The 27433-nt window shown below is 39.5% G+C and overlaps 1 protein-coding gene across 4 annotated transcripts in view; it reads right to left on the reverse strand.

Annotated features, from left to right (window-relative positions):
• RAPGEF4 (Rap guanine nucleotide exchange factor 4) overlaps positions 1-27433 on the reverse strand; it is a 260359-nt gene that overhangs the window by 189995 nt on the left and 42931 nt on the right. For 3 of the 4 annotated variants that reach the window (XM_016135049.2, XM_016135040.2, XM_036236020.1), the window contains exons 3-4: positions 26413-26501; positions 11307-11453 (exon numbers count right to left, since the gene is read on the reverse strand). In XM_016135049.2, coding sequence (XP_015990535.2) covers positions 11307-11453; positions 26413-26501 — 236 coding nt within the window. Of the gene's footprint in view, positions 1-1154; positions 2360-11306; positions 11454-26412; positions 26502-27433 lie in introns of those variants that run through there. The other variant, XM_016135058.2, reaches the window with a different exon arrangement.

Consider the following 27433-nt stretch of genomic DNA (forward strand, 5'->3'; position numbering starts at 1 on the left):
TCTTTGTCTTCCGATGAAATAATACCCTGCTGGAAATGAATCTCTCCCTGCTTGCCCCCATATGTCCTTCAGCACACTGATCTTTCTTACAGCGCTTTTTGTTTGTCTTAGATCAGGGTGATTTTTGTTTATGTTTGCCTCTCTTCTCCGCTAGATTGTAAGCCAGAATGATAGACAAGGTACATTTTGCACCTCCAGATGGTGGGAACCAAGTATATGTTTGTTGAATGTAACAGAAGTTTCTAAGAGATGAAATTTTGAAAATGACATCAATTAACATGGAATCAAGCAGCCCTTTAGCAGGCAAGGAGCCAAGTAGGTCAGCTGAGAGAGTGAAGAGGGCCACCTCAAGATAAAAGCAGGGGAGAGGGTGGGGGTGGGGTGTCAACAGAGTGCTGGCAAGTACGCAGCCACGGGAGGAATTTCAGAACCTCTGTTAATGGGAACTCCTAAACTACCTGAGTATCCACAGCACAATCCTGAAATGAACACCCAATGGAGTGCCAGCTCAGAAGAATGATTACTGCTTATAGCACCCCGCCAACAGGCCTTCTCTGCAGCATCTGGGCATTCCTGGCATCTGCCAGCCAAGCTTTGATCTGTTCAGACCCCCTGATCGTCTTCTGAGAAATAGTGAGATCATAGCTTGTGGAGCTGGTAGGACTTCAAGTCATCAATAATGTAACAGAATTCCCATAAACACTAAAGACTTCATATAGTCTGAAAGCTGCAAGCAAGATATATACTGGATACCCAGAGGGTGAAATATATCATCACTCTCAATCTATTTCCTTGCCCCAAACTCATTTTTAATATATTACATTCAAATATGTCACCAGATATATATGTATAATATTAATGCGATTCTGCCTAGTTATAAACAACTATCTTTGTTTACCTTCTAGAAACATATTTAAGATCATCAGGATAAATAAACATATTCTTCACAATCAGAAAAGATGAGCTGCCACTCAGCCCCCTCACCACACACACCACAAATAAAGATGAAATCAAATCATGTCAGTGCCGTGGTGCATATTTAGATCTGGTGGAACATAATTAGAAAAGCCAGAGATGCTTCAGAGTATAATTCCTCAGACCAAAATGCAAACATAAATTTCCCCACTAAAAAATAAAAAAAGATCTGTTCTGACCTTATAGGGCATATGTCCTTCTTTTTCTGTCTTTCAAAGTTCTCAGACATCCAGTGAACATCTGTCCTTTATTTGGATAGCGAAATGCACCTCCATCGCCGATAATTCCCTGTCTTGTTAAGAGGATCTCAGACCACAGAGAGGAAACTTGTGCTGGTGGTTCTCCAGGAAAGCTCAGGCAGTCAAAGGCAATAGGAAAAGACTTCCTATGTATATACATATATATATATATACGTATTTTTTCAACCTTAGTTCCTTCTTAATAACTTTACTCCCTCCCTTTCTAGATTCAAATCACTTTGTCATTCCACAGAAAAGCTTGAGGACAGAGGAGTGAGGACCTGGTGCAGACATAAGGTCCAACTCATCGAAGCAGGCTTCCGCTTGGTTTAAAAGAATCAGAACTGTGAGGAGAGGCAAGAGTAGCAGCCAACAGGATGTGTGTGGCTGGAGTTCTTGGCATGAAGTCTTGGCTTTCATGTTTATTTTTGGATGTATTTTTCTTAGCCTTTTGATGCAAATTTCTGGTCTGGGAAGTAGCCCTACAGTATGAGCTCCAAAGCTGCTAATAGTAAGCACAGGCTTCTGACTTGGGAGAGAGCCGGCCTCTTGGCTTTCAGTGATACTCACAGGAGGGTGTGGGTCCCTGTACCTAAACAGGCAGGCAAGGGGCTGCCTCTCTGAAGATGGGTCCTGCAGTCCTACCTCAGCATCCAGGGCCACTAAATATGCACCTGAAATGCTGGTCCACCTGGAAAGCCTACCGGTATTGTCAAAGTGAAAACCTGAAATTGTTTTTATGCCAAATAAAGTAATAAAACCCACCCAAAGGGCTTCTAAAATTTTTATGTTCTGAGATAATATGATTTAAGTATTCGGCTTTAATTTTTCTAACTGTCCAAGAGAGATGGGAATGTCAAGCCTATTCATGCTGGAGCACATGCCCCTGAAAGGTATATTATTCTAATATGTTTTTTAAAGCAAATCAGCAAAAACTAATCTGCTGTCATCTCAATAATTCCTACTCTCATAGGGGATTGAAAGATTATTAATGGAAAATGGCTTTTTCTCCTTATATAGTCCTGAAGAGGTAGTAAATAGAAATAACTAAAAAGCTTTCTAGTCCCATAACTGCCAACATGTCTGGCAGAATTGAGACAAAAAAGCACTCATAAAATTAGGAAATAGAGATAGATGTAAAAATATTTCTTCAAAAATATTCATTAATCTTAGAAATATCCCTACTTACAAATTGCTTTCTTTTCCTTATTTTCTAAAATAAGAAATGCACTTATTTCTTACTTTCACCGTTCAGCTTCATATCGCATAAAGCATGAAACAGATTTTTTGTCAGTTAACAATACTCAGGCCACAGAAACATTTGGTGAACAAACCTACTGTATCAATCATTACATCCATTACAGAGAACAGATTGGTGGTTGCCATGGCGAGGGAGGGGGAATGGGTGAAGGGAGTCAAAAGGAACAAACTTTCAGTGGTAAAATAAGTGTTGGGATGTAATGTACAGCATGGTGACCACAGTTAGTACTGTATTGTGTATTTGAAAGTTGCTAAGAGGGTAAATCTTAAAAGTTCTCATCGCAAGAAAAAAAATTGTAACTATATGTGCTGATGATGGATATTAACCAGACTCGCTGTGGTGATCATTTCACAATATATACAAATATTGAATCATTGCGTTGTATACCTGAAACTAATATCATGTTATATATAAATTATTTATAGATAGAATAATAATAATTAAAAATCAATGGTTCTGTGATATGGTTGGCCCTGGTTAAAATAAAACTACAGTGGTGTGCAAGAAGTTTCTGGGTCACAATTACAGTTAAGACACCACTTTCATTGTGACACAGGTCAGATTAAAAATTTTAAATATTTCTTTTAAACGAAATCTTACCATTAGCGACAATGTGGATGGACCTAGAGAGGTATTTATTATGCCAAGTAAAGTAAGTCAAAGACAGATACCATATGATCTCACTTATATGTGGAATCTAAAGAACAAAATAAATGAAAAAAAAAAAAAACAGATTATAGAACAGAGAACAAACTAATGGTTGCCAGACGGAGAGGCTTGTGGGAGGGCTGGGTGAAAAAGGCGAAGAGATTACGAAGTACAAATTGGCAGTTACAAAATAGTCACGGGGATGTAAAGTACGGCATAGGGAATAATATTTTAGTAAGTATGTATAGTGCCAGGCAGTCAGAGGCAACAGGACAAAATGACAAATTTAAAATATTTGTAAATATTAGTCTAGTGGGTACTGGACTAATCGGGGGGATCAATTCGTAAATTATATAAAAGTATAACCACCATGCTATACACCAGAAACTAATATAAAATAATACTGAATGTCAACCAAATTGAAAAATAAAAATAATAAAAAATAAAAAAACAGAATGCACTTAAAAAAAAAACCTGCAAACCTCAAAAAAATAAAATATCGCTTTTATTTTTAAAGACTATAGCTTTATTGCTATCTTTAAATTTTCAAAGAATTTATTCATAAACTTTTATTATTATTTTGAACATGCTCCAATATGGCTCATGATAAAGGAAAGTTTTTGTCCAGAACGATGTTCGCGCAATTGAAACACAGTAAGTAAGCAGGTGGTAGACCACTAGTTCAAGGACCTCTCGGTAGCGTCTTTTATAGATTTGTTCGAGAGTGCCTCTCTAACCTACTTCTCTGAACACACTGGACTCATTTCCTCATTCAATGTCATGTATTTGGAATAGTCCATGTAAAGATACCAAAGCATGCTGCAAAGCTGAAAGCATCTTCATCCAGATATAATAGTAGACAGAAAGTCAGAAAGAAAAACAACAACAAAAAACTCTTGTTTGCTGTTCTAACCATTGGAAAAATTTTATACTGTATGTGCTGAGAAGAAATTCATGGAATTGGGCAGTAAATCCGTCCTTTATTTATTCCAAAAGCCATTAACAATCATAAATACCCATAATCTTGGATCAAATATTAATAACTAGCTTAAAACTTTCAAGACTACACTTAATTATTTTGACATTTAACTTCCTTACTGTGGGTATAAAACACCACTAGTGTCAAAGAGTTTAAATTATAATTGTCTCAAGAACTAAAAATGGTATTCTAAGACTTTTTAATTAATTTCCTTCTGAATGAGATCCAGAAACATAACTATCTCCCTCCCTCCCTGTCTCCCCCTCCCTCCCCACTCCTCCCCTGAGATGCTACTGGAAAATGAGATGTTTTATACCCTGAATATATTTTATTATGTGCTAATATCAAAAAGGTGTGAAAAAGGGAAGCATTATTGACTAATTCTGAATAAATTTACCATAATTCACTTAAGCTAAGAAAATATGACCTAACTTTAAGAGGAAGCAACCCAGTTTCCTCAGATCTGACTATAAAATGGCAACTGAAATATGGAAAGGGTGGTTTTCATTAGGAAAGATATAGAGTATGAAGAAAAGTATCAAGCTGCTACCTCAGTTATATTTGGGGGAGTTTTTATTTTATTTGATGTATTTCTAGAGACTATTTAAGAATTCTCCTGGTCATAGTTATGATAATAATTTTTTTAATACTCTGGATGCTACCAATTTCACTAATAACATAATAGACTATATAAACCAAGAGGTATTTGGGATGAAATTGAATAGTATTCGAAATCGCACAGGTAGTTCTCTGAGTGTGTATACACCTGCAGAGACCCAAGGAAATTTGCCTTTGGTCAGGAAAGGAAGCAGGATTCCTAGTTTTGTGTTGCCATTAAAGTCCAACTGCACGATTTAAAAATAGGCTATTTGCTCAGCCTATTAAAGAGCTATTTTTAGACTGTGCTACCTGTTATGATTAGAGACTATAACTTTCAGAGTTAGAAGTAACTCAGAATCCTGATCCTTGTGTTTTATCCTTCTGCCCCTTTCACTGGCATCAAAGGTATAGATGAGGGTGTTTGCCATACAATGGACCCACTTTGGCATTCCTCAAAAGTAAATAGTCAGACGAAGTGAACATGCCAATTTAGACCCATGATTCACATTATCTAATTTTTACCATTCGGAACCTATGGCCTGACACTGAGCTCCCTCCCCTACTGACAGGAGAGGCATAGTCCAACTTACCTTTCTGCTGCCTTCTTTCTGCCATCTCATGATTAGCGAGGCTTCTCCCTGAATTCGGAAGCTATATAATTCCTCCTTTTAAATCTTTCCCTTTTGATATTTAGCTGATAGATCTTAGATTTCAGCTGACAATAAGAACTTAGGTATTAATTTTGCCAACAGATATTATTTAGCAGTACAAAGAATGGCTGAATTATAAACTCCACTGCTTGACATAATCAAGGAATAAGTGTTCTGGTTATTAGTAGATTTTGTCAGTAGATTAGTGCTATACATGCTATCAATGGATCACCCATATTCAAAGAATAAATATAAAATTTATTTAATGATGATGACATCCTGTACTGGGAAATAACGTTATTGACTTGCTTGTTTATTTTCTGTCTCCTCCAGCCCCGAGAGCATGAACTCTGTCAACCTTGCTCACTGCTGTATCCATACCTGACACAGGCGGTGCTCAATAAGTACTTGTTGAATAAACAGTAGAATAAACATAATTTAATCTTTTCTATTCAAAAGGTACTTTAGAATTTTACAATTTCTTAGGATTATCATGTACCATGTATGTACAAGTGTGCCCATTAATAAAGTTCTGATTAACACAGACAGTGGAGTTTCTTACATTTTTATTTTAGCCACTTAAAACATTGATTAACCACCTAATTTGAACTCTGCACTTTTAATTGCACTGCATGAACAGGCTAATAGAATGAAGTATGTGACTAATATCTTAATATGAGATTCCTATCCCCTACCAGTGAAGGAAGAGATCAGACTAAAACCTCTACCCATCCTTTCAGCTCACTAAGTCACTAGCAGGGGAGATCAGAAATCATGCTCTGAGGTTACAGATGAGAGTTGGACCCACTGAGCTTGTGGAGGTGTGAGACACCAAGGACCACCTTCAAGACCAACACCCCCATTTAACAATTTCCCTTTAAGGGAACTATATCTGTGGAAAACAGCTCTAAAATGTACTCAGATACAATCTGACCAAGGGATCAAATTCAGCATCACTAATAGAGAGGCAACCAGACATTACAAACCTCCCGATGTACTAGGCAACACCTTTGATGTTTTCTTGCCAAAAATACTTGGCTTGATTAGCCCTAACTTCCATTTACAGGAAACCCTGCGCTAGGAATATAAAAGATACCAAGAGAAAACAAGCAGACGAATCTTGAATTTGAAAGAGACTGACCTGGCCTTTTTAACAAGTCAATGCCATGAACAGCAAAAGAAAGAGAGGAAGAAAAAGGAGGAAGGGATGGAGAAAAAGAGAGGAAGAGAGAGAAACCGACATATATAGCAATCAAGTACAATACATATTTCCTTATTTGATCCTGATTTTGAAAAAAAAAAATAAGCTATAAAAGATATTTATGGAACAACTGGGGAAATTTGAACTGTAGATTGAGTATTATTTGACATTAGAATTTTTTTTTTTTTTTGACCATGGCCCTAATGCCTCCAAGCCATGGAGGTTTTCTTTAATCAGGCAGACAACTGAAACAAGTGTTCTTTTTTTAAAATTCAGCCATTGAAAAGACAATATATCAAGAAACAGGTAAACTTCAGCTGCTTAATTAAAACCTACACTGCTTGGTTTAGTACCTATATTCTTCCAGGTATATGAATCTATAAAGGAGGGGGAAAGGAGCCTCCCTTCACTTTAACATTTGACAGAAACGTAGAGAATGGGGGCCGAGTAGGAGAATACAGAAGACCTGGCTTGTGCACAGCTCCTGAGGGAATAAAAGCAAATTCTATCTTCTAGTTCTCCCAGAAGAAAGGTTTAGGATATTAACAATGCTGCAAAGTAAATTTGTGTTGTAAGCGGGGAGGCAGAGGAATTGACGGATGCTGTCTGATTAGAATACTACCCATTATGGTAGGCATACTAGAGCCTGATTTCATGATCTGAAAAAGGCAAGGAACACAGAACCTGCCTCCCCCATACACTTAAGCTCCAACCTTGAAAATCCAGGGGCAGCTGGATGGGTGATCCTGTTCCCATGGGGATTGTCTGAGGCACTTGAACTCAGGGTCTAGCATGAGGGAAACCACCCTATCTCCCTTGGTTCTGCTGCCCCCCAGTCAACTCCAAGTGTTATCCAAATGCCTTTCCCCCTAGTCTTAATTCTGATCCATGAGCCCTGCCCAGTCAAAGGCCCACGATAGCACTGATTTTTGAGGAAAAGAGAAGCTCCCTTTTTCCATCTTTCCTAGCTGAAATATGACACAGGTACCGATCCACTTGCTTTCCAAATTACAGAGCACTCACACTGCCAAATATTATACTTATTGCCCAGTGAGGTTTGCTAATTCCTGGTCATTTCCAGATGAGGCAGAAAAGGATGTCAACATTTACTATAATAAACCCAAGCACAGCACAACAGAGGGAAATCCCTCTCCCCAGTATATCAAGAATATTCACAAGAATTTTTGTATATGTGTTTTTAAACAAAAACACCAATGGTCCTAAACTCTGGTCAGTCGACTAGTGAAGATGAAGACATAATTTGGCAAGCAGACTTATTCTGAAGTCATGGGGCAGAGTATTCCGCTGAATATCGCATTGCCCTCCCTTAACTCTTAGGTTTAGGAAGGGAGTGAAGGAGCTTGGGCTACAGTAAGAACCAAAGTTCCAAGTGTTCGAAACCCAGCCCCAATTCTCAGAAATTAAATGAAGAGCAAGGAGTGATACAGATCTGCTCATCACTTAGGGAAGCAGAGATCGAGGCTATATAACAGAACCTGTTCTTGAAGGAAACAAATGACCTCGTTCGGGCTTTCTGGGGCACACAGAACGATACCCTGAAACCACCCAGCACTCAGGGCTGATGAATGGAGTCACATGGTGAAGGCAGACAGCTCCCATGCACAGTGATCACACTTCCTCAGTGGGCTGCCTTGGCCTCCTGTGTCTGACACTGCTGCTATCCATGCATGACACTGACCCCAGGCTGTCTCTGTGCCAGAATTTCTCACAGGTGAGGGGACAATCAACCAAAGGTCCTTCCACAGGTTTCTACTTGAGGATATTACTGACAAGAATCCATATAAGATGGAGAATGGAGATGCCTGGGCCCCAGCAGGGAGAGAAAGTCCAGAAAGGAGGCAGCTTGTGGAAACGTCAAAGCACTACATCCAAGACTCCCAAAGAGATAGCTTCCTGATCTTGAGTTGCCCCCTGGCCATTTAGAATGGGGCAGGCCCAACTCCTTCTGCCATTACCTTAGGGGAAGACAAGATATGACTTCCTGGGGCCCCACTGACAGCTCAGAATCTCAGGTATGAGTCAGATCCTGTGTTGGGAAACCAGAGAACAGATGCCAAGGACGCTGGCACTGTGCTCTCCAATAGGATGTGAGGCAGCCCATGTGCAAGGCTTCAATAAAAGGCTCTTTTCCCAGAGGCATTATCTTCTTGCTATTCCCACATCAACCGCGGAATCCCAAGGACACAGCTTAGCCCAAGCCCCTTAGGTTCTTCAGAGAAAACAATTTAAGTCAAAAACATGACTGTGTATGAGCTACGATGTCTATCTCTGACAACATCATTGAGGCAGTGGTTGATGGTGGTTCAAAGGAAGTACCTGAGCTTCACATTCTGCCTGGTGTAGGACTTCTACGCGTCTCCACATAGGTGACTTGAAAGCAAAAGGCCTGCGACTGGGTAATTTCTTCAGGCCAGGCCAAGTCCTTCACCAGGGACACGAATTCATGGTGCTTCCCACAGTAATAGTAGTTTGATCCTCCCGATGAACTTGATCTTGATGCCGGGTGCTCCAGCCGTTTGTTGGAGTGCTTGAGTGCAAGGCCCACTTTCCAGGAGACTCTCTCTCCATTGTAGAAGAGGACATACTTTTCCTGCTTCCTGCTTCCTGTCCTCCGTCTTGTGCCCAGCACGCTGCCTACCCTCCCAGGCATCGCTCAGCTTGATCTCTACCTCCACACACTGCCCAAAGCCAAAGACGCTCATCTTGCAGCAGGCTGAGCAGCCGGGCTCTCGGGGCTGGGGCTGCTCTAAGGGAAGACCAGTGGGCTGGACGTGCGGCCAGACAGGGTCCAGGCATGACTGCCTGCTCCACGGGGAGGGAGCGGGGCAGACAGAGCCAGCTGGGCACCCTGAGCACCGAAGCGCCTGCCAGTCCCAAGCGGGCATGAGCAGCCAGCGGCTGCGAGGGTCAAAGTCTGTACTGCAACTCTAATGGGGCGCTGCAGAGCCGGGTGGTGTTGGCCGCTGCAGCCCACGGGGTGCAGTACGGGGCTGAGCAGCAGAGCAAGACTGCCCAGCTGCTGGGGTGCGACGCCCGAGCTGCTCAATGCACCAGAGACTTATTATTAGTTTTGTAGAAGAAATAATGCTATAATAGGTATGTAGAAGAATATTCTAATTTTTCAGAGCTATATGCTGAATATATAGGATGAAATATCTATCATTTACATTGAAGTAGTTCCAAAAAAGTGAGGAAGAAAATATGACTATATGTTAACAGTTGTCCAACTAAGTACTGGTGTTCATTGTATTATTCTTTTTGATTTCAAGTATATTTGAATTTTTTTTAATAATAATTTTTCAAAAAATATTCACAGGTAGCAACTTCTCAGGAACTTCCTTTCTAACACGGAGGGCTCCTAATTAAAATAAGTTTTTAATATTTTCACAAATCATTTTCTATCAGCAACTTGAATCAGTCATCAGAGACAAAATTTATAATGACACACATCACAGGTAGGAATCTTTTTTGTTCTTCAACCGGTTTTCTAAATTTCCTTTTAGGAAAAGACTTTTTCAGTTTACCTTTTAAAATGAAAGATCCAAAAAATGGCTTATTTGCCTCAAGCTTGGTTCCTTTTAATTGACAGAAAATCTCTCCATACACACCTCATGCAAACCTACTTTAGCTTTGCCTTCCTAAAACTAGCTTTTGTCTCTGAACTTTACAGAGCTGTTGGAGCTCTTTAATATTTTCTAAGAGAAACATTTCAAACAAGTAACCCCGCAATTTATTCACTACTGCCAAGAATAAAAGTAACAGGTTTCACCACCAGGGCCCTCCAAGGCTTTGCAGGACTTTTAGGGAAAGCATCACTCATTCACCGGCAGGTTCGCTCCCTTAATGCATCTGTCATTTGTTTGGCTCTGGAGGAAACTATTTGATTACACAAAATTCTTTTTAGATCAAGTTTAAAATCTTAGCCACACTGGGACAAGTGGCGAAGCCTGCCAGCTCGATGGGTTAACACTTGGACATACTGAGCCAAGGACAAAGATAAGGAATAACCACAGGTTAAAATCAGAAGCTTGAAGAATTGAAAAGGAATGAGCATGAAAGATGCAAGGCTTAGCTGGGCCTTTCTAAGTGCTCCATTTACCATTACTGCATATAAGACGATTTATTCCCCGTACTTCTTGTAAATGAGCGCAGTACCCTAAGGCACACTGGTAAGCAGCGGTAAATGCAAAAGTCACCAGGGCCGGTTGCACAGTACACTGTGCCACCTATGCATTTTGAAGTTGTCAGGTAACCAGACATCTTTATGGCCCTCATTTCCTACACCTTATTATAGGGCACATCGTTTCTAAAAGCATTTAAATGAAGCAGATGTTAACCCCATTCATTCCACTTTACCAAGGAATATGTCAATGACAATTTTTAAAATGCAAAAGAAAATGTCAAAGTTTTTTGTTCCCTGGTTAAGAATACATCTGTGGAATAGGAGGGAGGAAATACATAAAACACTCTATGGTCATTCAAGAAATAATTATAAGGTATGTCAAACTACAGAAAATTGAGCAAGCACTAAATTAAAAAAAAAAAAAAAAGATGTCTTGTGTCAAAATGGCTTTTTCACTCACTCATTTCAAAAACAAGTTTTGAAAATTAAATTCTATCTACCAGCTCAGAACAGAACACATTAAGGCCTGACTGTAATGCCATTATCCATGTGGCAGCTCCTTTTCTTTTCTGCAACCACATTAATTGACAAAGAAGCCTTGGGGCTCACCTCCCATAGAGCCTTGAAGTCCTTCTGCTCGATGCGGAGCAGTTCACTGCTCTCCCTGGTAACGATGGTTGCATGGCGGGGTGTGTTGTCCAGAATGGACTCTCCGAAGGCCGTTCCAATTCCCAGAGTACAGATGGTCACTGCATCCTGAGAATCCCAAAACTGGTCATTAGAAAATTAAACATGTAATGGATGGATGAGTTGTCTTTTCTTTGAAGTATAATTTGTACTCAATAAAACACTCGATTTAATTGCACGATTCAACAAGTTTTGACAAAATATGAACAGTTTTATCACCACCTAAATCAAGACAGAATATTTCTATCACCTCCTGAAAGTTCTCTCTTGACTCTTTCCATCAAGACTCTACTTTTGGAGGTAATCAATTTCTTTCTGTCATGAAAAAGGAGTTTTGCCAGTTTTAGAAGTTCATGTAGAAGGAATCAGACAATATGTCCACTTTGGTGTCTGGCTTCTTTTGTTCAACATAATGTCTCGAAGAGTCATCCAAGTTGTTGCATGGATCAGTAGTTTTTCTTTCCTTTTAATGATGAGTAGTCTTCCATTGCATGGATAAGCCACAATTTGCTTATCTATTCTCCTATTGGGCTGTTTCTAGTTTGGGGATATTGTTAATGAATCTCATGTAAGTCTTTTTGTAGACAGGGTTATCTTTTTATATTACTACTATCTGCTTTAAGAAAAGGAGGGGAAAATCTTTTAAAAAGGAACTGAGTATTTTTAGTGAGAACGTGCAGTTACAATTTTTAAGTAGGAAACCGGAATAGGGATGTTGTTATGTTAGTCTGTCTTGAAGAGATGAGAAAACTGAGGGTCAGAGTGGCAGATTCTCACAGCCCTAGATCACAGATAATGGGCAATGCAGTCAGATTCTAACTATGGCTCCCTGACTCCAGTCTAAGCTTTTTGTATCATGCTGCCTCCTACAGCCACAGCAGAGGAAAAACAGCGTCTGATGAAGTAACAGAATGGCTCATTTATAAAATGTATGAATCAATGATTTAAAAGTTTCTTAGAGTGTACTAAAAAAGTAATTTCCTCTCTGCATGCAACATTGGTGATCATATTTGGATCTAATCCTAACTAGTTTCGAATAATGCAAATAGCCACTCAAAATCACCTGGACATTAATTTGCAAGGCATTATCAACTAAGTGAGATACCCAAGGGTAATCCTCTGCATTGGAAAGCAGTTTTCCTTTCATGCATCTAATACACGATAATAGGCAAATGTTACTAAGATCAAGTTAGTGACTCTGTAATCACATTACTAAGACAAATGCCAATAAGTATCCTGTTCCTCTAACCACAGTAAATCGCTTCTGCACAGATATTAGCCTATAAAATTGCATTCAGGAAAATAAAATCAATAATATCTCAGAAAAGAATAAAAAATTAGGTGAGAATTTAAGAACGGCCTGCTAATACAATTTCCAGAAAATCAGCTGCAAACAAATTCAGTCAGAAACATATCCTGGAACTGAAATATGAATACTCAGTGACAGGCACCTCTGAATAATTTTCAAATTCTAGTAAAAACACAAGATAGGTTATGATAAATCAAATACTTTCACAAATCCTCTAGGATATCAGGTTCCCTTGAGTATTCTACTAGCTTACTTTGTTTTTTATCATCTGAACCCTTCGGAAAGGATTCTAATGCCTATTTCGTACTTTCCAGTGTTAAATTCTATTTTAAAACTTGACAGGGATGGATCATAAATGTTACTCCTTCCACTATCCACATAAATATCTAAAGTTATCCGCAAAGTGTAACACAAAATAACAATTAAGATGTGTGATTCACGAGCTAGTTGTAGATTTTTATGACTTAAGTGGTCTTCTCCTTTCTCACCTCCTATCCCTGATACATTTAGTTTGTCACCAAACAGTATACAAAGAAGGACATCATAGGCTGTGAAAATCACAGGAGCCCATCTTCTTGCTAGTGAACAGCCCTTAAAATAAAGACAAAAGATTGAAATTACTCTTGGATTTCCCCCAGAGAGTTTAACAATAATACCCATGTCTTATCATATATAACAAGATGTAGTCATGTTAGTATTGCCAACTGCACTGCTCAGGTTGTCGAGACCTCTGTAAGGAGAAGCACTCAGCCTCCCTCATTTGATCAAGCACCCAACTTATTTCCAGGAGCCCACAGTCTCCTACCAGAACTGAGTGTAGGTCTATTCTTCCTGTATTTCCTCCTTCATAATTGATCCGCTTAAATTTAAGGACAGGGAGATACAAATACAAGATAATGATCTTGACATTAAGACTGTAAAACCTCATCTGAAAGGAGTATTACTTGCAAGTTCAAACTTTAATTTCAGCAGACTCAGTGTATGACTTAGAAATCTGAATGGATTTCAGTGGTATGGTTTGGACACTGGGATAATTGCACCCAGGGAAGTAGAAGATCCTAAGAAGAATATTTTTACTCCAAACACTAATCAGTGTCTTTATAGCCCATGGCTGCTAGGCTTTATTTGCATCTGAATTCTAGACTGGGTGTTGCAAGGTGCTTAGAGAATAATTCTCAGATAAAGAAATTTACATTCAAATGTTCTCTCATTTAACAGAACCAGTATATTTTGCTCAGTATGTACCCTGAAAGGCAGGAGAAATCTAACCAGACCCCCTAGGTCAGAATTCCAAGCCTGAAAAGCTCTAGATATGTTTAATGCATGCCTTTTCCTGTGGCTCAAAGTGTCCATTTCTGAATGTAAGATTACTATTTCCTTTAAGCTTACACATACTCTAGAGATCTGCTTATGTCTCAATATTTATTTAATAGGGACTATTCAGACTATTTTATTTCCTGCTCAGTTGCAGATTAATGTTCAGAAAGGCCACCTGAAAGAAAATATTTACAATGTCATAGACTTAAGAAATAAATCAGCACCTACTCAGAGAATATGAAATATTAACGATAGTGAAGAAATGCCCTATTCGGGGATAAGACAGTAATTTAAGGACTTTCAAATCTGAAATGAAGATTTAACAACTTGAATGTCTTCAATATATGAAGGTGAGTTTAGCAGATGCTGCTGGAGTCCTGCCAGATTCTCCCACCCCCTTACCCACCCCTTTGCTCCCCCAAGTCATTTAGCTTTCTGGACCACTAAATTCTACATACCTATGCTTCCTCTCTCAGGCATCTACATTGCTCCACCTGAGGGATGAGTGTTGGGTAGTTAATGCCTGTGTAAGGTACAACCTCCACCAACGGGGCAGGAGAGTAGGATTAAATACTCCGGCTCCCTAACACGACACAGTTTCTTAGAGGGTACCCTGGAGGAGTGAGCTTAGTTGCCCACAGTAGAAATCTTATCATCACATTTCTATTGGCTTTTCTTCATTCTTCTTCTTACTTCTCTCCTCCCTTATAACACTTCCTGGGATCATCTCCAAAAAAAAAACACTTGCAGCCAAATTCTTATCTCCAAGTTGGCTTCTTGGGAAATTCAGAACAAGAGAGTAGGTTACTCAAACATGGCTATGAGTGCTAAGTTAACACAGAAACTTCTGCTAGGTACTGAGCCAAACCAACATTCCCAAAAGGACTTCTGGACCAAGGACAGAGATCAGCTTATCATTCACTGCTTTGCATCAGATACATCAGAAGTGCAATATCCCTTGGGTGACACATGGGAAGACTAGCATATTGGTCACTGAGGCCAATTCTACTGTATAACTAGAGGTGATGGGCTCTCAAGAAAAGAATTACCTTCGGTATGTCACTGATACGATATCTGGTTCCTTCCTCTGATCTGACCCAGCTCTATCTCATCTCAGTCTACTTGATCACTCCTTCTCCTACCCTCTAAAACACAGAATTCCCAGCTTACCATTAATAGTACGTATCCTACTGTGCATCAGCTTACACACGGATCTCCACGTGTATGAGTGGCATACTATGTGCCATGCACTGGGCCTGGCATCTTGACTACGATGTCTCATTTATTCCTCACAAGTTAAATGAGATGTCTTTAAAGTCTTTCATATAGTACCTGACTCAAAAGAAATGCTTGACAAATTATGGATATTCTTTTGATGGTAACATTAAAATAACATTGGTATTATTGTTATTATTTTATAGGTTAAGGAAAATCAGTCTCAAAAATGCTCGGTAATTTGCTTAAAAGCAAAGCGGGCAAGTGGAAGAGTTGAGATTAGAAACTAGTCAATCTAATTACCTCCCATATACTTGTCATAAAATTATTGAGCCTCTTGCCCAGGCTCAATAGGAAAATTAATTAAAGTATTGATTTAATCCATACAGGTTCTTTCTTCAATCAGCGAATTTATAGATTTATTAAATACTTAATAAGTCCAAATCATCAGGAAAATATAAAATACTTGGCATTGTGATCTTGCAGTCTACTCACCTAGAGGATCAAATGCATTTCAGGCTGGAACACCGATCTCCTTATTTATTAGGAGAAATGTAAGCAATCGCAAGCCAGAAACTAAGAATCATATCAGTATTTCTGCTTTTCTTACTTTATTCCCGTGCCCAATTCTAACAGAGCTCCTACCTCAGGTGGAGAGACTGAGTGTCTGTCTTTCTGCATCTCTGCCTTCATAACCTACCTGTTATCCTAACTCTTCTCAACATGGCTGATGGTCTTGTTCTGACAGGCCCACCTCAGTTCCTCTCTTGCATCTTTCTGTTGCCAGGGTTCTTTGTCAATCTACCTGGCTGCCCAACTCCATCCCTGGGCCTGCTTCCTGACTTTCTGCCCATGACTAAGCTACACCCCAGCATGTTACTACTTGTTAGACCTCTGTCTTTCACCATACAAACCCAAGGGCTGCATTGCTCCAATCTTTAGCTTCCTCCCCATGTCCTACCCAGCACTGCCTGAATATGCATGCCTCTAGATGGCTCCCACCTCCACTGTGGGCAGCCCCCCTGCCTCCAGTTCCAGGTTTTCCTCTGCCCAGCTAAGCACCAACTTGAAGTCATGAACAAATTTTGCCAGGATGTGTGTTTCTGTGGGACAGACAGGGTCTAGTTACTTTTATTCATGAAAGTCAGTATTGGGTAAGTGAACAAAAATGTCAACAAAGCTGCACTGATGGAAGGAAGAGAGCATCAGCCAAAAGACACATACCTAGAGGCACCCAGAAGTAGCACATTTCGAGTTTAGCAGGAGAAAAAGCCCCCAGAGGCTGCCTAATGAGAGACACACAGGCCTTGTAGACCTGGATTCAAAAACCCTTCTCTGCCAATTACTAACCCTGTAGCTTTGGGGAGAATGCTTCCGAGAGCCTCAGTATCCTCATTGGTAAATGGGCACAATCTTTTTTTTTAAGACTGTTATGAGCAGTATTTGATATAAATAATATATGGAGAGTTCCATATGGTCTCTGACATATAGTAGATACTCCATAAATGATGAAAAATATTATTTCTGATTTGGCTATATTTATATACACCTATAGAACACATAGTTTCTGTTTCTAAAAATAAACTTATATTGTTCTATTAAATAACAGAGAATCCCTAAATTTGTTTTGTGTTAAATTCAACACTTAAATTCCAAGTGTATCTGTCCCCCAGTCTGAATGTCAAGAGCCAAGCACTTCAGCTCTCTGGGGGAGATTGTATTCAAAGGAACCCTTCTGAGGAATCCTGCTGTAAATCAAAGAATCCTTTTGTTCTGCTACTAATCACCCCTCTAATTACCTGCTTTGTATATGGTTTTCTTAAGCCAGGCATTCTCATATGAGGCATTCTATTTGTTTCATTAGAAACACAGCTACGGTATGAAAATGGGAATGGTGTTAAAAAAGCCAATGGCTGTGTCACTGATCCCCAGGCCAATAAACATGTGCACTGCAAGTAACGTCTCTAACATCTACTGAAATCTCACTTGCACGAGTTACAGACAGTCTGATGTTAATGTAAGTACATTAACATTTTTTAATTGTCCTGTAACTTCGAGGGGTATCATATCTTTTTATTGCGTATTTTTTAAAGATTCCACATATAAGTAAAATCATAAGACAGTATTTGTCTTTCTCTGACTTATTTTACTTAACGTAATGCCTTCAAGGTCCATTGTATTGTTCCAAATGGTAGGAGGCCCTCCTTTTTATGGCTGAATAGTATTCCACGGTGTGTGTGTGTGTGTGTGTGTGTGTGTGTGTGTGTGTGTGTGTGTGTGTGTGACATCTTTATCAGTTCACCCATCAATGAACACTTAGGTTTTCTATATGTCTTGGCTGTTATAAATAATGCTGCTATGAACACAGGGGTAAAGATATCATTTTGAGTTAGTGTTTTCATTACCTTTGGGTATATTCCCAGAAGTGGATTTGCTGGATCACATGGTGGTTTCACTTTTAATTTTTTGAGAATCCTCCATACTGTTTTCCACAGTGGCTGCACCAATTTACAATCCCACAACAGTGCACAAGGGTTCCCTTTTCTCCACATGCACGCCAGCATTTGTTATCTCATCTTGATGATGGGCATGCCATCAGGTGTGAGGTGATATCCCATTGTTTTTTTAATTTGCATTTCCCTAATGATTAGCAATGTTGAGCATCTTTTCACATATCTATTGTCTTTTTATAAATTGTTTTTGGAAAAATGTCTATTCAGGTCCTTTGCCCATTTTTAAATAGGGTCATATGTTTTGTTTTTGTTTTTCGGGTTTTTTTTTTTTTTGCTGAGTTTTATGAGTTTTTTATATGTTTTAGATATTAACCCCTTATCAAATATGTGGCTTGCAAATATTTTTCCCATTCCTTAGGGTGTCTTTTCACTTTGTTGATGGTTTCTTTTGCTGTGCAATTATGCATATTTATATCACTTCTATATTAGTGGCTCAAGAAGAGTTAATTGCTTCACAGCATATTAATAGTTTTAGGTACATTGGTTCTTTGAGTATATAGATGCTAAAACAAACTCTTACAAAGCAAACATTTACAATATTTTAGGACTATGGGCAATACTTGCCGTTAAGTTTGGTGGTGTCTGGGTTTGTTTAATGAGCTTGAATTTAGTACTGAATTTATTGAGTGCTCCAAGTTCTTTTTAAAAAGAAAAAATTAATCAAACCTAATATCTGAATTTGTCAAGACATTAAACAGTAGTCTAAAGGATTTCTTGCCAAGCACAAAGGCAAAATAGTTCAAAGTCAAATGTGTTTTTTTCCCTTAACAAACAGCAAAAACAAGATATTTTACTTTTAGAGCATTTCCCTAGAATCAGAGTGTTAGATACAGCTTAAAGTGCAAGATCAGGCGAGCTGACTATGTGAAGGTGCCATTAACATAGACTAGTATTAGCATTCTGATAATTGAAGCAGCGAGGCCAGCCCCTTTTCAGCGGAGAGCCAGTCTGTCCTGCACTGTAGCTCCATCTTGCATCCGCCCAAAGAATTGCATGACAACAAAACCAAATACAGTATGTATGTAGATACATCATACGGGATGCTAAATAAATACCTGATCTGTTCCTGAGTATAGACAAGTAGTAAGAGATTACAAACAGCCACTGTGTACTTGGCAACTTTCACATTTTATGGACACAATAAATGCGTTCAAAAATGTTTCTTGATGATGGCAATGTTTTCTGGAAATAATGGGATGAAATGAGAGCAAATGGAAGAACCAAACAGGCAAAGACAGAAAGACAGAGAAAAATAGAGAGATCCACATAATAGAGAAACATGCCTGTCCTTTAAATTTTATAAACAAAAATGCGAGGCTTAAAAACATCTTTAATGTAGAGACAAAGAGAAGGTAAATAAAAGCACATTTTACGTTGGGGGGGGGGTATACCAGTAAGAGATCCCTTTTTAAAACTGGGCTAAAAATTGCCAGAGAATTTCTCAGAGACAGATGAAAGGATGGATAAAATGATGACCAAGGCCAAGCATAGCTCACATTCTCTGATCCCACGAAATGGCTGAACAATATTGTTAAACTTCTCGCCAATTCCAATACGAAGTACCTTTCTGCTTTTTCTGTGCTAGCACTGCCCTCTTGTGATAAAATGACTTCATTGCAGGCATTGCAACTGAGCATTTCACTGGACTTTTCTGGAAATAGTAAGAAAAATGCACTGGAACTCCTGCTCTATACTAAGTTTTGTACCAAGTGTTTTATATACATTAATTTATTTAAGGGAGAAAGTACTATCCCCAACTTATAGGTAATCTAACTTTCCTAAGATCACAACAGCAATTAAATGGCAGAGGATTTCAAAAGAGGCCCGATTTTAACCACTGTGTGCTGCATTAAGTATTTACTAACGCTTTAAATAAGCATCTGTTATAGACATACAGAAGTTTTAACGACTTAATACACCATCTCTTTCTCTATATTGCAGCATTAATTTCTGTTCACTCAGTAGCCATCAGCAATTCTTTGATATGACTGGGAAAATATTATACATTTTTTGGTTTAAAGATTACCTTAAAATCTTATATGTTTAAATATTTACCATGCCAATAAGACCCCTTACCTATAAAATCTGCAGAGAAAAGAGGACCTTTGCTCTCTCTCTCTCTGAAACAGATACACACACACACACGTTGGCTATTGTTGCTTTATATAGTGATGTTTATAAGCTTATTTGTTGTTTTTAAGTTTATAATTTATAATTTGTCCCAATTTTCACTTCTCACCCTAAATCCATTAATATATTAATGAAAAGAGAGTACACTCATAGTATTACTCATTCTAGTGGAAGTGTAAAATCTCTGATTTTAACAATAAGTTAACTAGACACCCAACACAGGCATGTCCGTGAGCACAGGAGTTCAGCTGCTGGCATCTGAAGGTGTGTGTGTCCTGGATAGACTTAGGTAAAAGACAGTGGGTGGGGACAGGTGTCACTGGGAACTGGAAGGATTAGTCCTCAATAGGATCTCTGCTGCCAAGTGCAAATCTGCATGAGTATGTGAGCCAGGTTGGAACACTTCGGGGTGGTGACGTGGTCTGTGAGCAGGTCCACTTGCTGGGCATTCTAAGTTTCCTGCAGTAAGACAAAGAATGGCCAAGGCAGGAGAAGTGTCTGGAAAAACGGGAGAGGTGCCTCTGCAGGGGCATGAGATAAGAGGGTTTCAGAAGTAGGTTTTGTTTTATGGAGTAGTAGAATCAGTATAACTTATATGAAGACATTTGCAAGAATAATGGTCTCTAAAAGTTCACCAAAATAATAGGAACAGAATGGCCTATATATAATTTCCCAGAATTCTTAGCATAAACATGGTTTTGAGGCAGTAATGAAAGAAATGAAAGCAACCTAGCACCAGCTCTTCGGGGAGGGTCTCTGAGGCAGGACTCATTAACCATCTCCTCATCCAGAGGACGTGATCTCCCCTCTTTGGTCCATGTCTAAAGCGTACAACTGGGGGAACTCAGGCACAGGCGGAGAAGCAGAACAGAATGTTGGCCTGTGAGAGGGCGAGAAGCTGGTTCCCACCAGTGCTCAGTGGGATTTTGCACTGCTTTCTGATGTGTCCGGAGCCAGAGGCAGACCCACAGGATGAGGCACAGTCAGCCTGCCAGGTTATGCCTCCCCACTGGGCAGACCTGTGTTTATTAACTGGCCCAGTGGGCTGACCCCAAGAAAAACTAGGTGAGTCACCTCGCCCCTCATAGTCCAGTGGCATTTTCCCTCCATCCTCCACTCCCAGGAAAAGGCCTGAAGTCTATATTACCATTCACTAAAGCATTTGTATACTTAATACTTCTCCCAGACATGGAGTTGATGGCTTTCTTTGTCATAATCTTCCACATCTGTGCCCCAAGGGGCAAAGACGGGTCCACCATCACCACCTATGGATACCGGAGGTGTTTGGGAGCAAGCACCCTTTTGCAGACCCCTTACAGGCAGTCCAGGCAAATGGCCGCACATGCTGACTACCACGAAGGAGGACAGGGCAGAGCACTAGAGTGGATAAAGAAATCATAGTGATTTCCAGCTCTGTGGGTCACCAGTGGGCCATCTTGAGCAGACCACTCGCTGACCTGGGACTTGAGTAAGATACAACACAGTTAGGTCTACCTAATAGGATGCTCGAATGAAAGAATGCAAGTAAAATGCTTTGTACATGATGAGAGTGACTACTGCTATGCTCGTAGAACAACGTCACTGAGAAGTAAGTGTGACCTCAATCTAGAGTCCAAAGAATTCAAAAAGAACCTGCCCAATCATACAGAAGGCAAAAAGCTGTGTTTTCTTAACCTGCTGAGCAAAAAGTTATAAGGAAATGATGAGAAAGGAGGAAAAGTAATATTGTATTGGAACTGGCAGGAAGGTAATATGAATTTATGAGCCAAATAAAATATTTATGCCCTAGGTATTCTTGAAAGTTATATATAGTTATATTTTCTTATCACCACATAAAAGAAATAGGGTGATTCTGTTCAGAAAAATTCCATCAAATCAATAATACCTAATAAATGTGTGACATAAAAATAGTATACCAGAATTTGTGAAAGGTTTTCTTTATTATGTGTTCCTTCTTTCAATTCATGGCATCACCATCTACCTCTTCGTCCAAGTCAGATTCCTCCCTTTCTCTCAACCCCCGTACACCCCATCAGCACCAATTCTAACCATTTTATCTCTACCTTGCACATACTACGTACCTCAATCTCCCTCCCTTATCACCCATACTTATCTGTCCCGCCCTCTAACCTAGAAGCCTTTTGAAAGGATAGGCCACATTCATTTAACTGTGTATCTACAGATCCAAAAGGTGGTGGAAAAAGGACCCCACATCCCAGGGGCAGCCCAGTAGAGTCCCCCAGCTGCATGCCTCAGGTTTAGAGGTAAAGAGGTGTAGAGCTCTGAGCTGGGTCAAAAATGCAAAAGGGAGGTTGCAAGAGCTGCGAGGGAAAATCTGCTTTTCCCACATTCATTGTTCCTTCTGGATGGCAACTATACAACCATGGTGGTCAAGAACTTGAACTTGAGCCCTAGCATAGAACTTGAACCCTAGCATCACGAAGAACTGGCTCTGATAACTAATGGCTGTATGACCTTGGGCAAGTTATTTAGCATCTCACCTGAAAAAATGAGACTAATAATAGCACTAAATGGGAAAGGGCGGTGTAGTGAGTAGCCAGCGAAATGATGCTTGTACAGTGCTTTGCACAAAGTTGCTTGTAGTGAGCGCACCATTACCATTAGCTATCTCTGCTCTTCTCTTCCCATTCTGCCTCAGCTAACAGGTCACTGAGGACCTGAAACTCACAGGTGAGTTTGGGAATTTACCATTGCCACCTCCTCAGAGTCTCAGATGAGAAGACAGGCATATAGGGCAGGGAAAGACTTGAGGAACAAAAATGGAGGGGTAGGCTAGCAAGAAACTCCACACTATCCGCTTTAAAACATTTAACTCTGTCTGTGCTGTTACCTCTTTTCTCTTTCCCTAATTCTCTCTCAGTCTCTTTTAACGTTTCGTCTTTTTCTTTGACTGCCCCCTATCCACCTTTTTTCTTGTGTGAGCAGCAGAAAGAACATGAAATTTGGAGTGTGAGAGACCTGAATCCAGATCTTAATTTGGCTATGTACATGTGTGTGGTGCAGAGAGTTAAACCTGATATCTCTGAGCCTTGTTTTCGAGCCCATTGTAAAATAGAAAATGAATGCCTAGAGATGAACTCAGTTAACGTACACTAACCCCTAGCACACAGTGTGACACAGTGAAGACAATGAGCAAAGTTGCTACTGGTCTCTAGGGATAGGAATTCCAGGTCTTTCCTTGTTTCTCCTCCCATGGCCCATGACCCAACCCCAGTTTGCTCCCCATTGAGATATGTAGTGGTTAATTTTATGCCAACTTGGCTAGACTATGGTAACATAATTCCTTAGTGAAACATTAGTCTATATTTTGCTGTAAAAGTATTTTTTTAGATGTGGTTTTTTAAGACATTTATAATCAGTAGACTTTAAGTAAAATAGATTATCCTCCATAATGTGGACGGGCCTCATCTAATCAGTTGAAGGTCTTAAGAGCAAACAAGTTTCCTTTGAGGTTTCCCAAAGAAGAAGTAACTCTGCTTCCAGACTGCAACATAGAAATTCTGCCTGACTCTCCAGCTTTGGGACTCAAGACTGCAGCATCAATTTTTACAGGAATCTCCAGCCTGCCAGTTTGCCTACAAATTTTGAGTTTGCCAGCCCCCACAATTACATGTCAATTCCTTAAAATAAATCTCTATCTATCTATCTGTCTGTCTACCTACCTATCTATCTACCTCCTATTGGTTCTGTTTCTCTGGAGACCCCTGACTTATATAGGGTACTACTCAGATTGGCTAGCCCATCACCCTGATTTGGACACACCACTTGTGGGCAGAGATCCAGAGCCAATTTGAAAGCCAGTGTGGATAAAAATGGCTCTTTTGTTTCTCTCTTTCAAGAAATCTGCCATGGAAGGTATTTCAACCAACTTGCTCAGTCTTCTTAGCTTCCTTCTCACACACGACAAGAACTATGCTCTATGCTCTGTCTGTCGGACTGGCTGCAAGGCTGGGCCCTCTGTCTATCTCAGGCTACTCTCTGGAGGTTGGAGGATGTAGAGGACAATGTGCTTTCTCATCTTTACATCTTAATGACTACACAAATCAATCCAGAAAACTCTGGTTGGACATTGTGGGGGTGAAATAGACAGAGAAGGCAGGAAGCCAGCTTCGACATAAAGCTAGTAATTCCTAACAATTTAAGAGACTACCAAGCCCAGCATAGGGAATTTCTTTGCATTAAGTTTGAGGTCAAAATCATAGCTAGAATCTAGAGTTTAAAGCTTATTAAAATTTAAAAAAAAAAAAAAACTCTACAGCTAATAACAATGTTACTCAGCTGTTCCATGCCAGGACCCCACAGTGAGAGATAATTTGTCCACGGCAATATTCCAAGAGCTCCTGGTCAAATACTATTTTTAATACCATCAAAATGTCACACCAGCTTTTAACATCAGATGCATCAGCAACTCGCTGCTGATGTGATTTATCATCCCTTAGGTACATCTGCTCTGCCTTTAATTAATTATTATTATTATTTTTTTCTTCATCTCTCTTCCCTGTGTTTTTCTTTCCTTTCCACCTTTCGTCTCCTTCATTCTCATCTTCCTTTCCTTTCCTCTTTCCTCACCTCTCTCTTTTCAGCTTCTCCCCTTCCTCCATCATTACTCTTTCAGGACTGCCTGGAGGAGCAAGGAGAATCATCCTCTCCTAGGTCCTATTCCCTCTGCACTTCCATACATGTGAGACTGGGTGAGGGCAGGCATGAGGAGCAGCTCTGAGCAAAAGGGCCCAGAGAGTATACACACCAGGAGAGCATCCGCAGGGAGAAGGTGTGTAGAGATAGGGACATAGGTAATCTGAAAAGACGAGACGCGGCAGAAAGAGAGGGGGACATTATATGCTTCGTCGTGTTCCTTTTCAATCAAATAGCGCAGAACTTAAGAGCACATGTTCAGGTGCCTGAATGCTTGGGTTTTAATCTTAGTTCCCCTAATTTCTAGACACATTACTTGGGCACTTTATTTAACTACTCAGGGCTTAGTGTCCTCATCTATAAAATGAGGACAGAAATATGACCTACCCCATAGGGTTATTGTGAGGATTAAAGGAGTAAATAAACACCTGTTAAGTGCTTAGAACTCTGCCTAGCACATGGCAGATAGAAATGTTAGCTGCCCTCAGTCCCATTGGGAAATTGAGGCAGCCGGCAAGAATCGAAACCCACTTCTCACCTTACGCCTCTCTGAAATCCAAGAGAAACCTGACCCCACAAGAGAGGGGAAGAGAGACAATACTGTCAAGGCTGGGAGGCACAGGTTCCACACAGTTTATGATGGAACTTTCAACATGTTGATGCATAGAAAAAGTACACTGTGGGTTAAGAAGGGCTTTGGCGCTGGCCTGAGACTCTAGCCATCTATAACAATGGGTATAACACAGGCAACTATATCCCAAATGCCCATCTTACCAATAATCTTTTGGGACACTTCTACATTTTTTATATGGTAACTGCCAACAACTCCAACATGCACATAAGTTCCGAAAAATTTAAACCTCAAATTTAGTACATCATAAACATTTCTTACATTTAAAGTATGCTGGGTTCAGAAGCACTTTCTTAAACATGGTACTTGTTTATAGGTTTTTTGTTCCTTTAACTGTTTGATTTTTCTTGATTATTCTTTCAAATTTTACAATTGACCAATTCTCTTCTCTTATTTTTTAATTGAATCCTGAATATATAGATAGAAAATCTGGTTCATTTTCATACTGAAGCTTGACGATGGCCCCTAGGAGCCATTCTTTTGAGATTCAAGGTTCTTGGCTCCAAACAGGAAGGTTGTACATGTCAGCCGCATGGAAGAATGATGGACTAAGGGTCACTACAGATGTGAAAGGAGACTCTGGGTCCAATTTCAGATATTTACACATATTGTCACAACAGGGACAGGGGAAGAATATGAGTTTCTCTTCTTGGATACCAACCTCCTCAGAGGTGACCCTTGAAGATGAAGGAAGCTAGTGCTGCACTTCAGCAAAATAAAGTTATTACTGGCCCTCTCGTATTTAAAAAGATGAGGTTGAGAAATAGTGAGAGATTTTAAGGGGACTGCACTGACCACATTGAACCCTGCTTCCCTGGAGTACCTTAAACGGCTTCCAGGACACAAAAAAAAGTCAGGAAACCAGACGAAAGATCTTAAGTTGCTAAGGAGAAACCAAGGAAGACTTGCTTCTCCTTCATCCTTGGCTCGCATTTCACCTCACACGACAGCAGCTCACGTTGCAAATGACTGCTTTGCATTCCCCACTAGAGGACGAGCTCCTGCAAAGCAGGCCGTGGGTTCTTGCATTTCATGTTCCAGCACTTGGCACCATATTGAAATCACAGAAAATATTCAAAATATATGTTTCTTGAATTACTGAGTAAAGTAATTCATCAAACACTTGAAATCCTTACTACGGGAAAGAGATGGGTTTGAAAATGTAATTTTGATAGCATAAAAGATATAAAAGTAATGTGTCTTTAAAATAATAATAATAAATCCTACTTAAAAAAAAAAAAGAACAAAGTATCTTACCTGGTGACTACTGGTTTCAGATACTTTAACATCCAAAGATCCTGCCAGGACAGCATACCAGTTTGTTCCAATATCACCTTGACGAAACACTAAAAAAGAAACAGTGATATAAATAAACCAACTATAAGATGGTTTCACCATATGACCTGAGGGTTCCTAACTGGTATTATAAACATGACTTGGACCTAGCTGAGCTTTCTAGTGTTCCTCTATTCCCACAAGAACAGGATATATTTTTCTGTTCCTCATCTATCACCAAAGCTATATCCTATTTAATATTCTATGAAGTAGAACTCTATTAAACCGAACTCTTTCATATTTACAGACCAGTCATAGGGATGATGAACCAAAATACTATAAGATCCTTTGAATGTAAGAAGAATTGAGTGATGTTCTATGTAATGTATCTTAAATACACTTCATTGTATGGTGATTCTTGGAAAATTGTGATTTTGGACGGGGTACATATTAAAGAATATAAGGTTGTTTGACTTAACAAAACCAGATTTTACCCCAATTTTTTAAGTCTATTTATATTAAAAGCAATATGTTTTCTAAGATAGAATGTCTCCTTTTAAGCTAACCAATGAATGTAAAATAAAATCTGCTTGAAAAGTTTTAACTACTGTATTATCACAGCCCTTTTTCTGTTTGTTTTATAAATTCACCATTTTTAGACATTAGGAGTTAACTGCTCTTTGGAAATAACTCTCCTCACAAGTTTCTGGATCTTATTTTACTTTACATTTAGATATTTAAAGAGAACCTTAGCTCCCATATCATGTTAAAGCCAATACATCGAAAAGTCATTCTGAAACGCTGGTTCAAAAATCTCACACAAACCCAACCATTCTTTTAAATATGCCATCTAAATAACTAGATGGAATGATCTGATATTTTAAAATTCTTTTCACAGTTAGAGTCAGAGGTCTAGTGATTCAGTGAGAAATCCATGACAGCTCAGTGGGACAGCTGAATTCTGGCAAGGCTAATGCTCAATGCATAAGAACAAGCCTCTGGG

Source organism: Rousettus aegyptiacus, unplaced genomic scaffold (assembly GCF_014176215.1).
Source record: "Rousettus aegyptiacus isolate mRouAeg1 unplaced genomic scaffold, mRouAeg1.p scaffold_m13_p_2, whole genome shotgun sequence".
In the NCBI taxonomy this organism is placed as follows: Eukaryota; Metazoa; Chordata; class Mammalia; order Chiroptera; family Pteropodidae; genus Rousettus; species Rousettus aegyptiacus.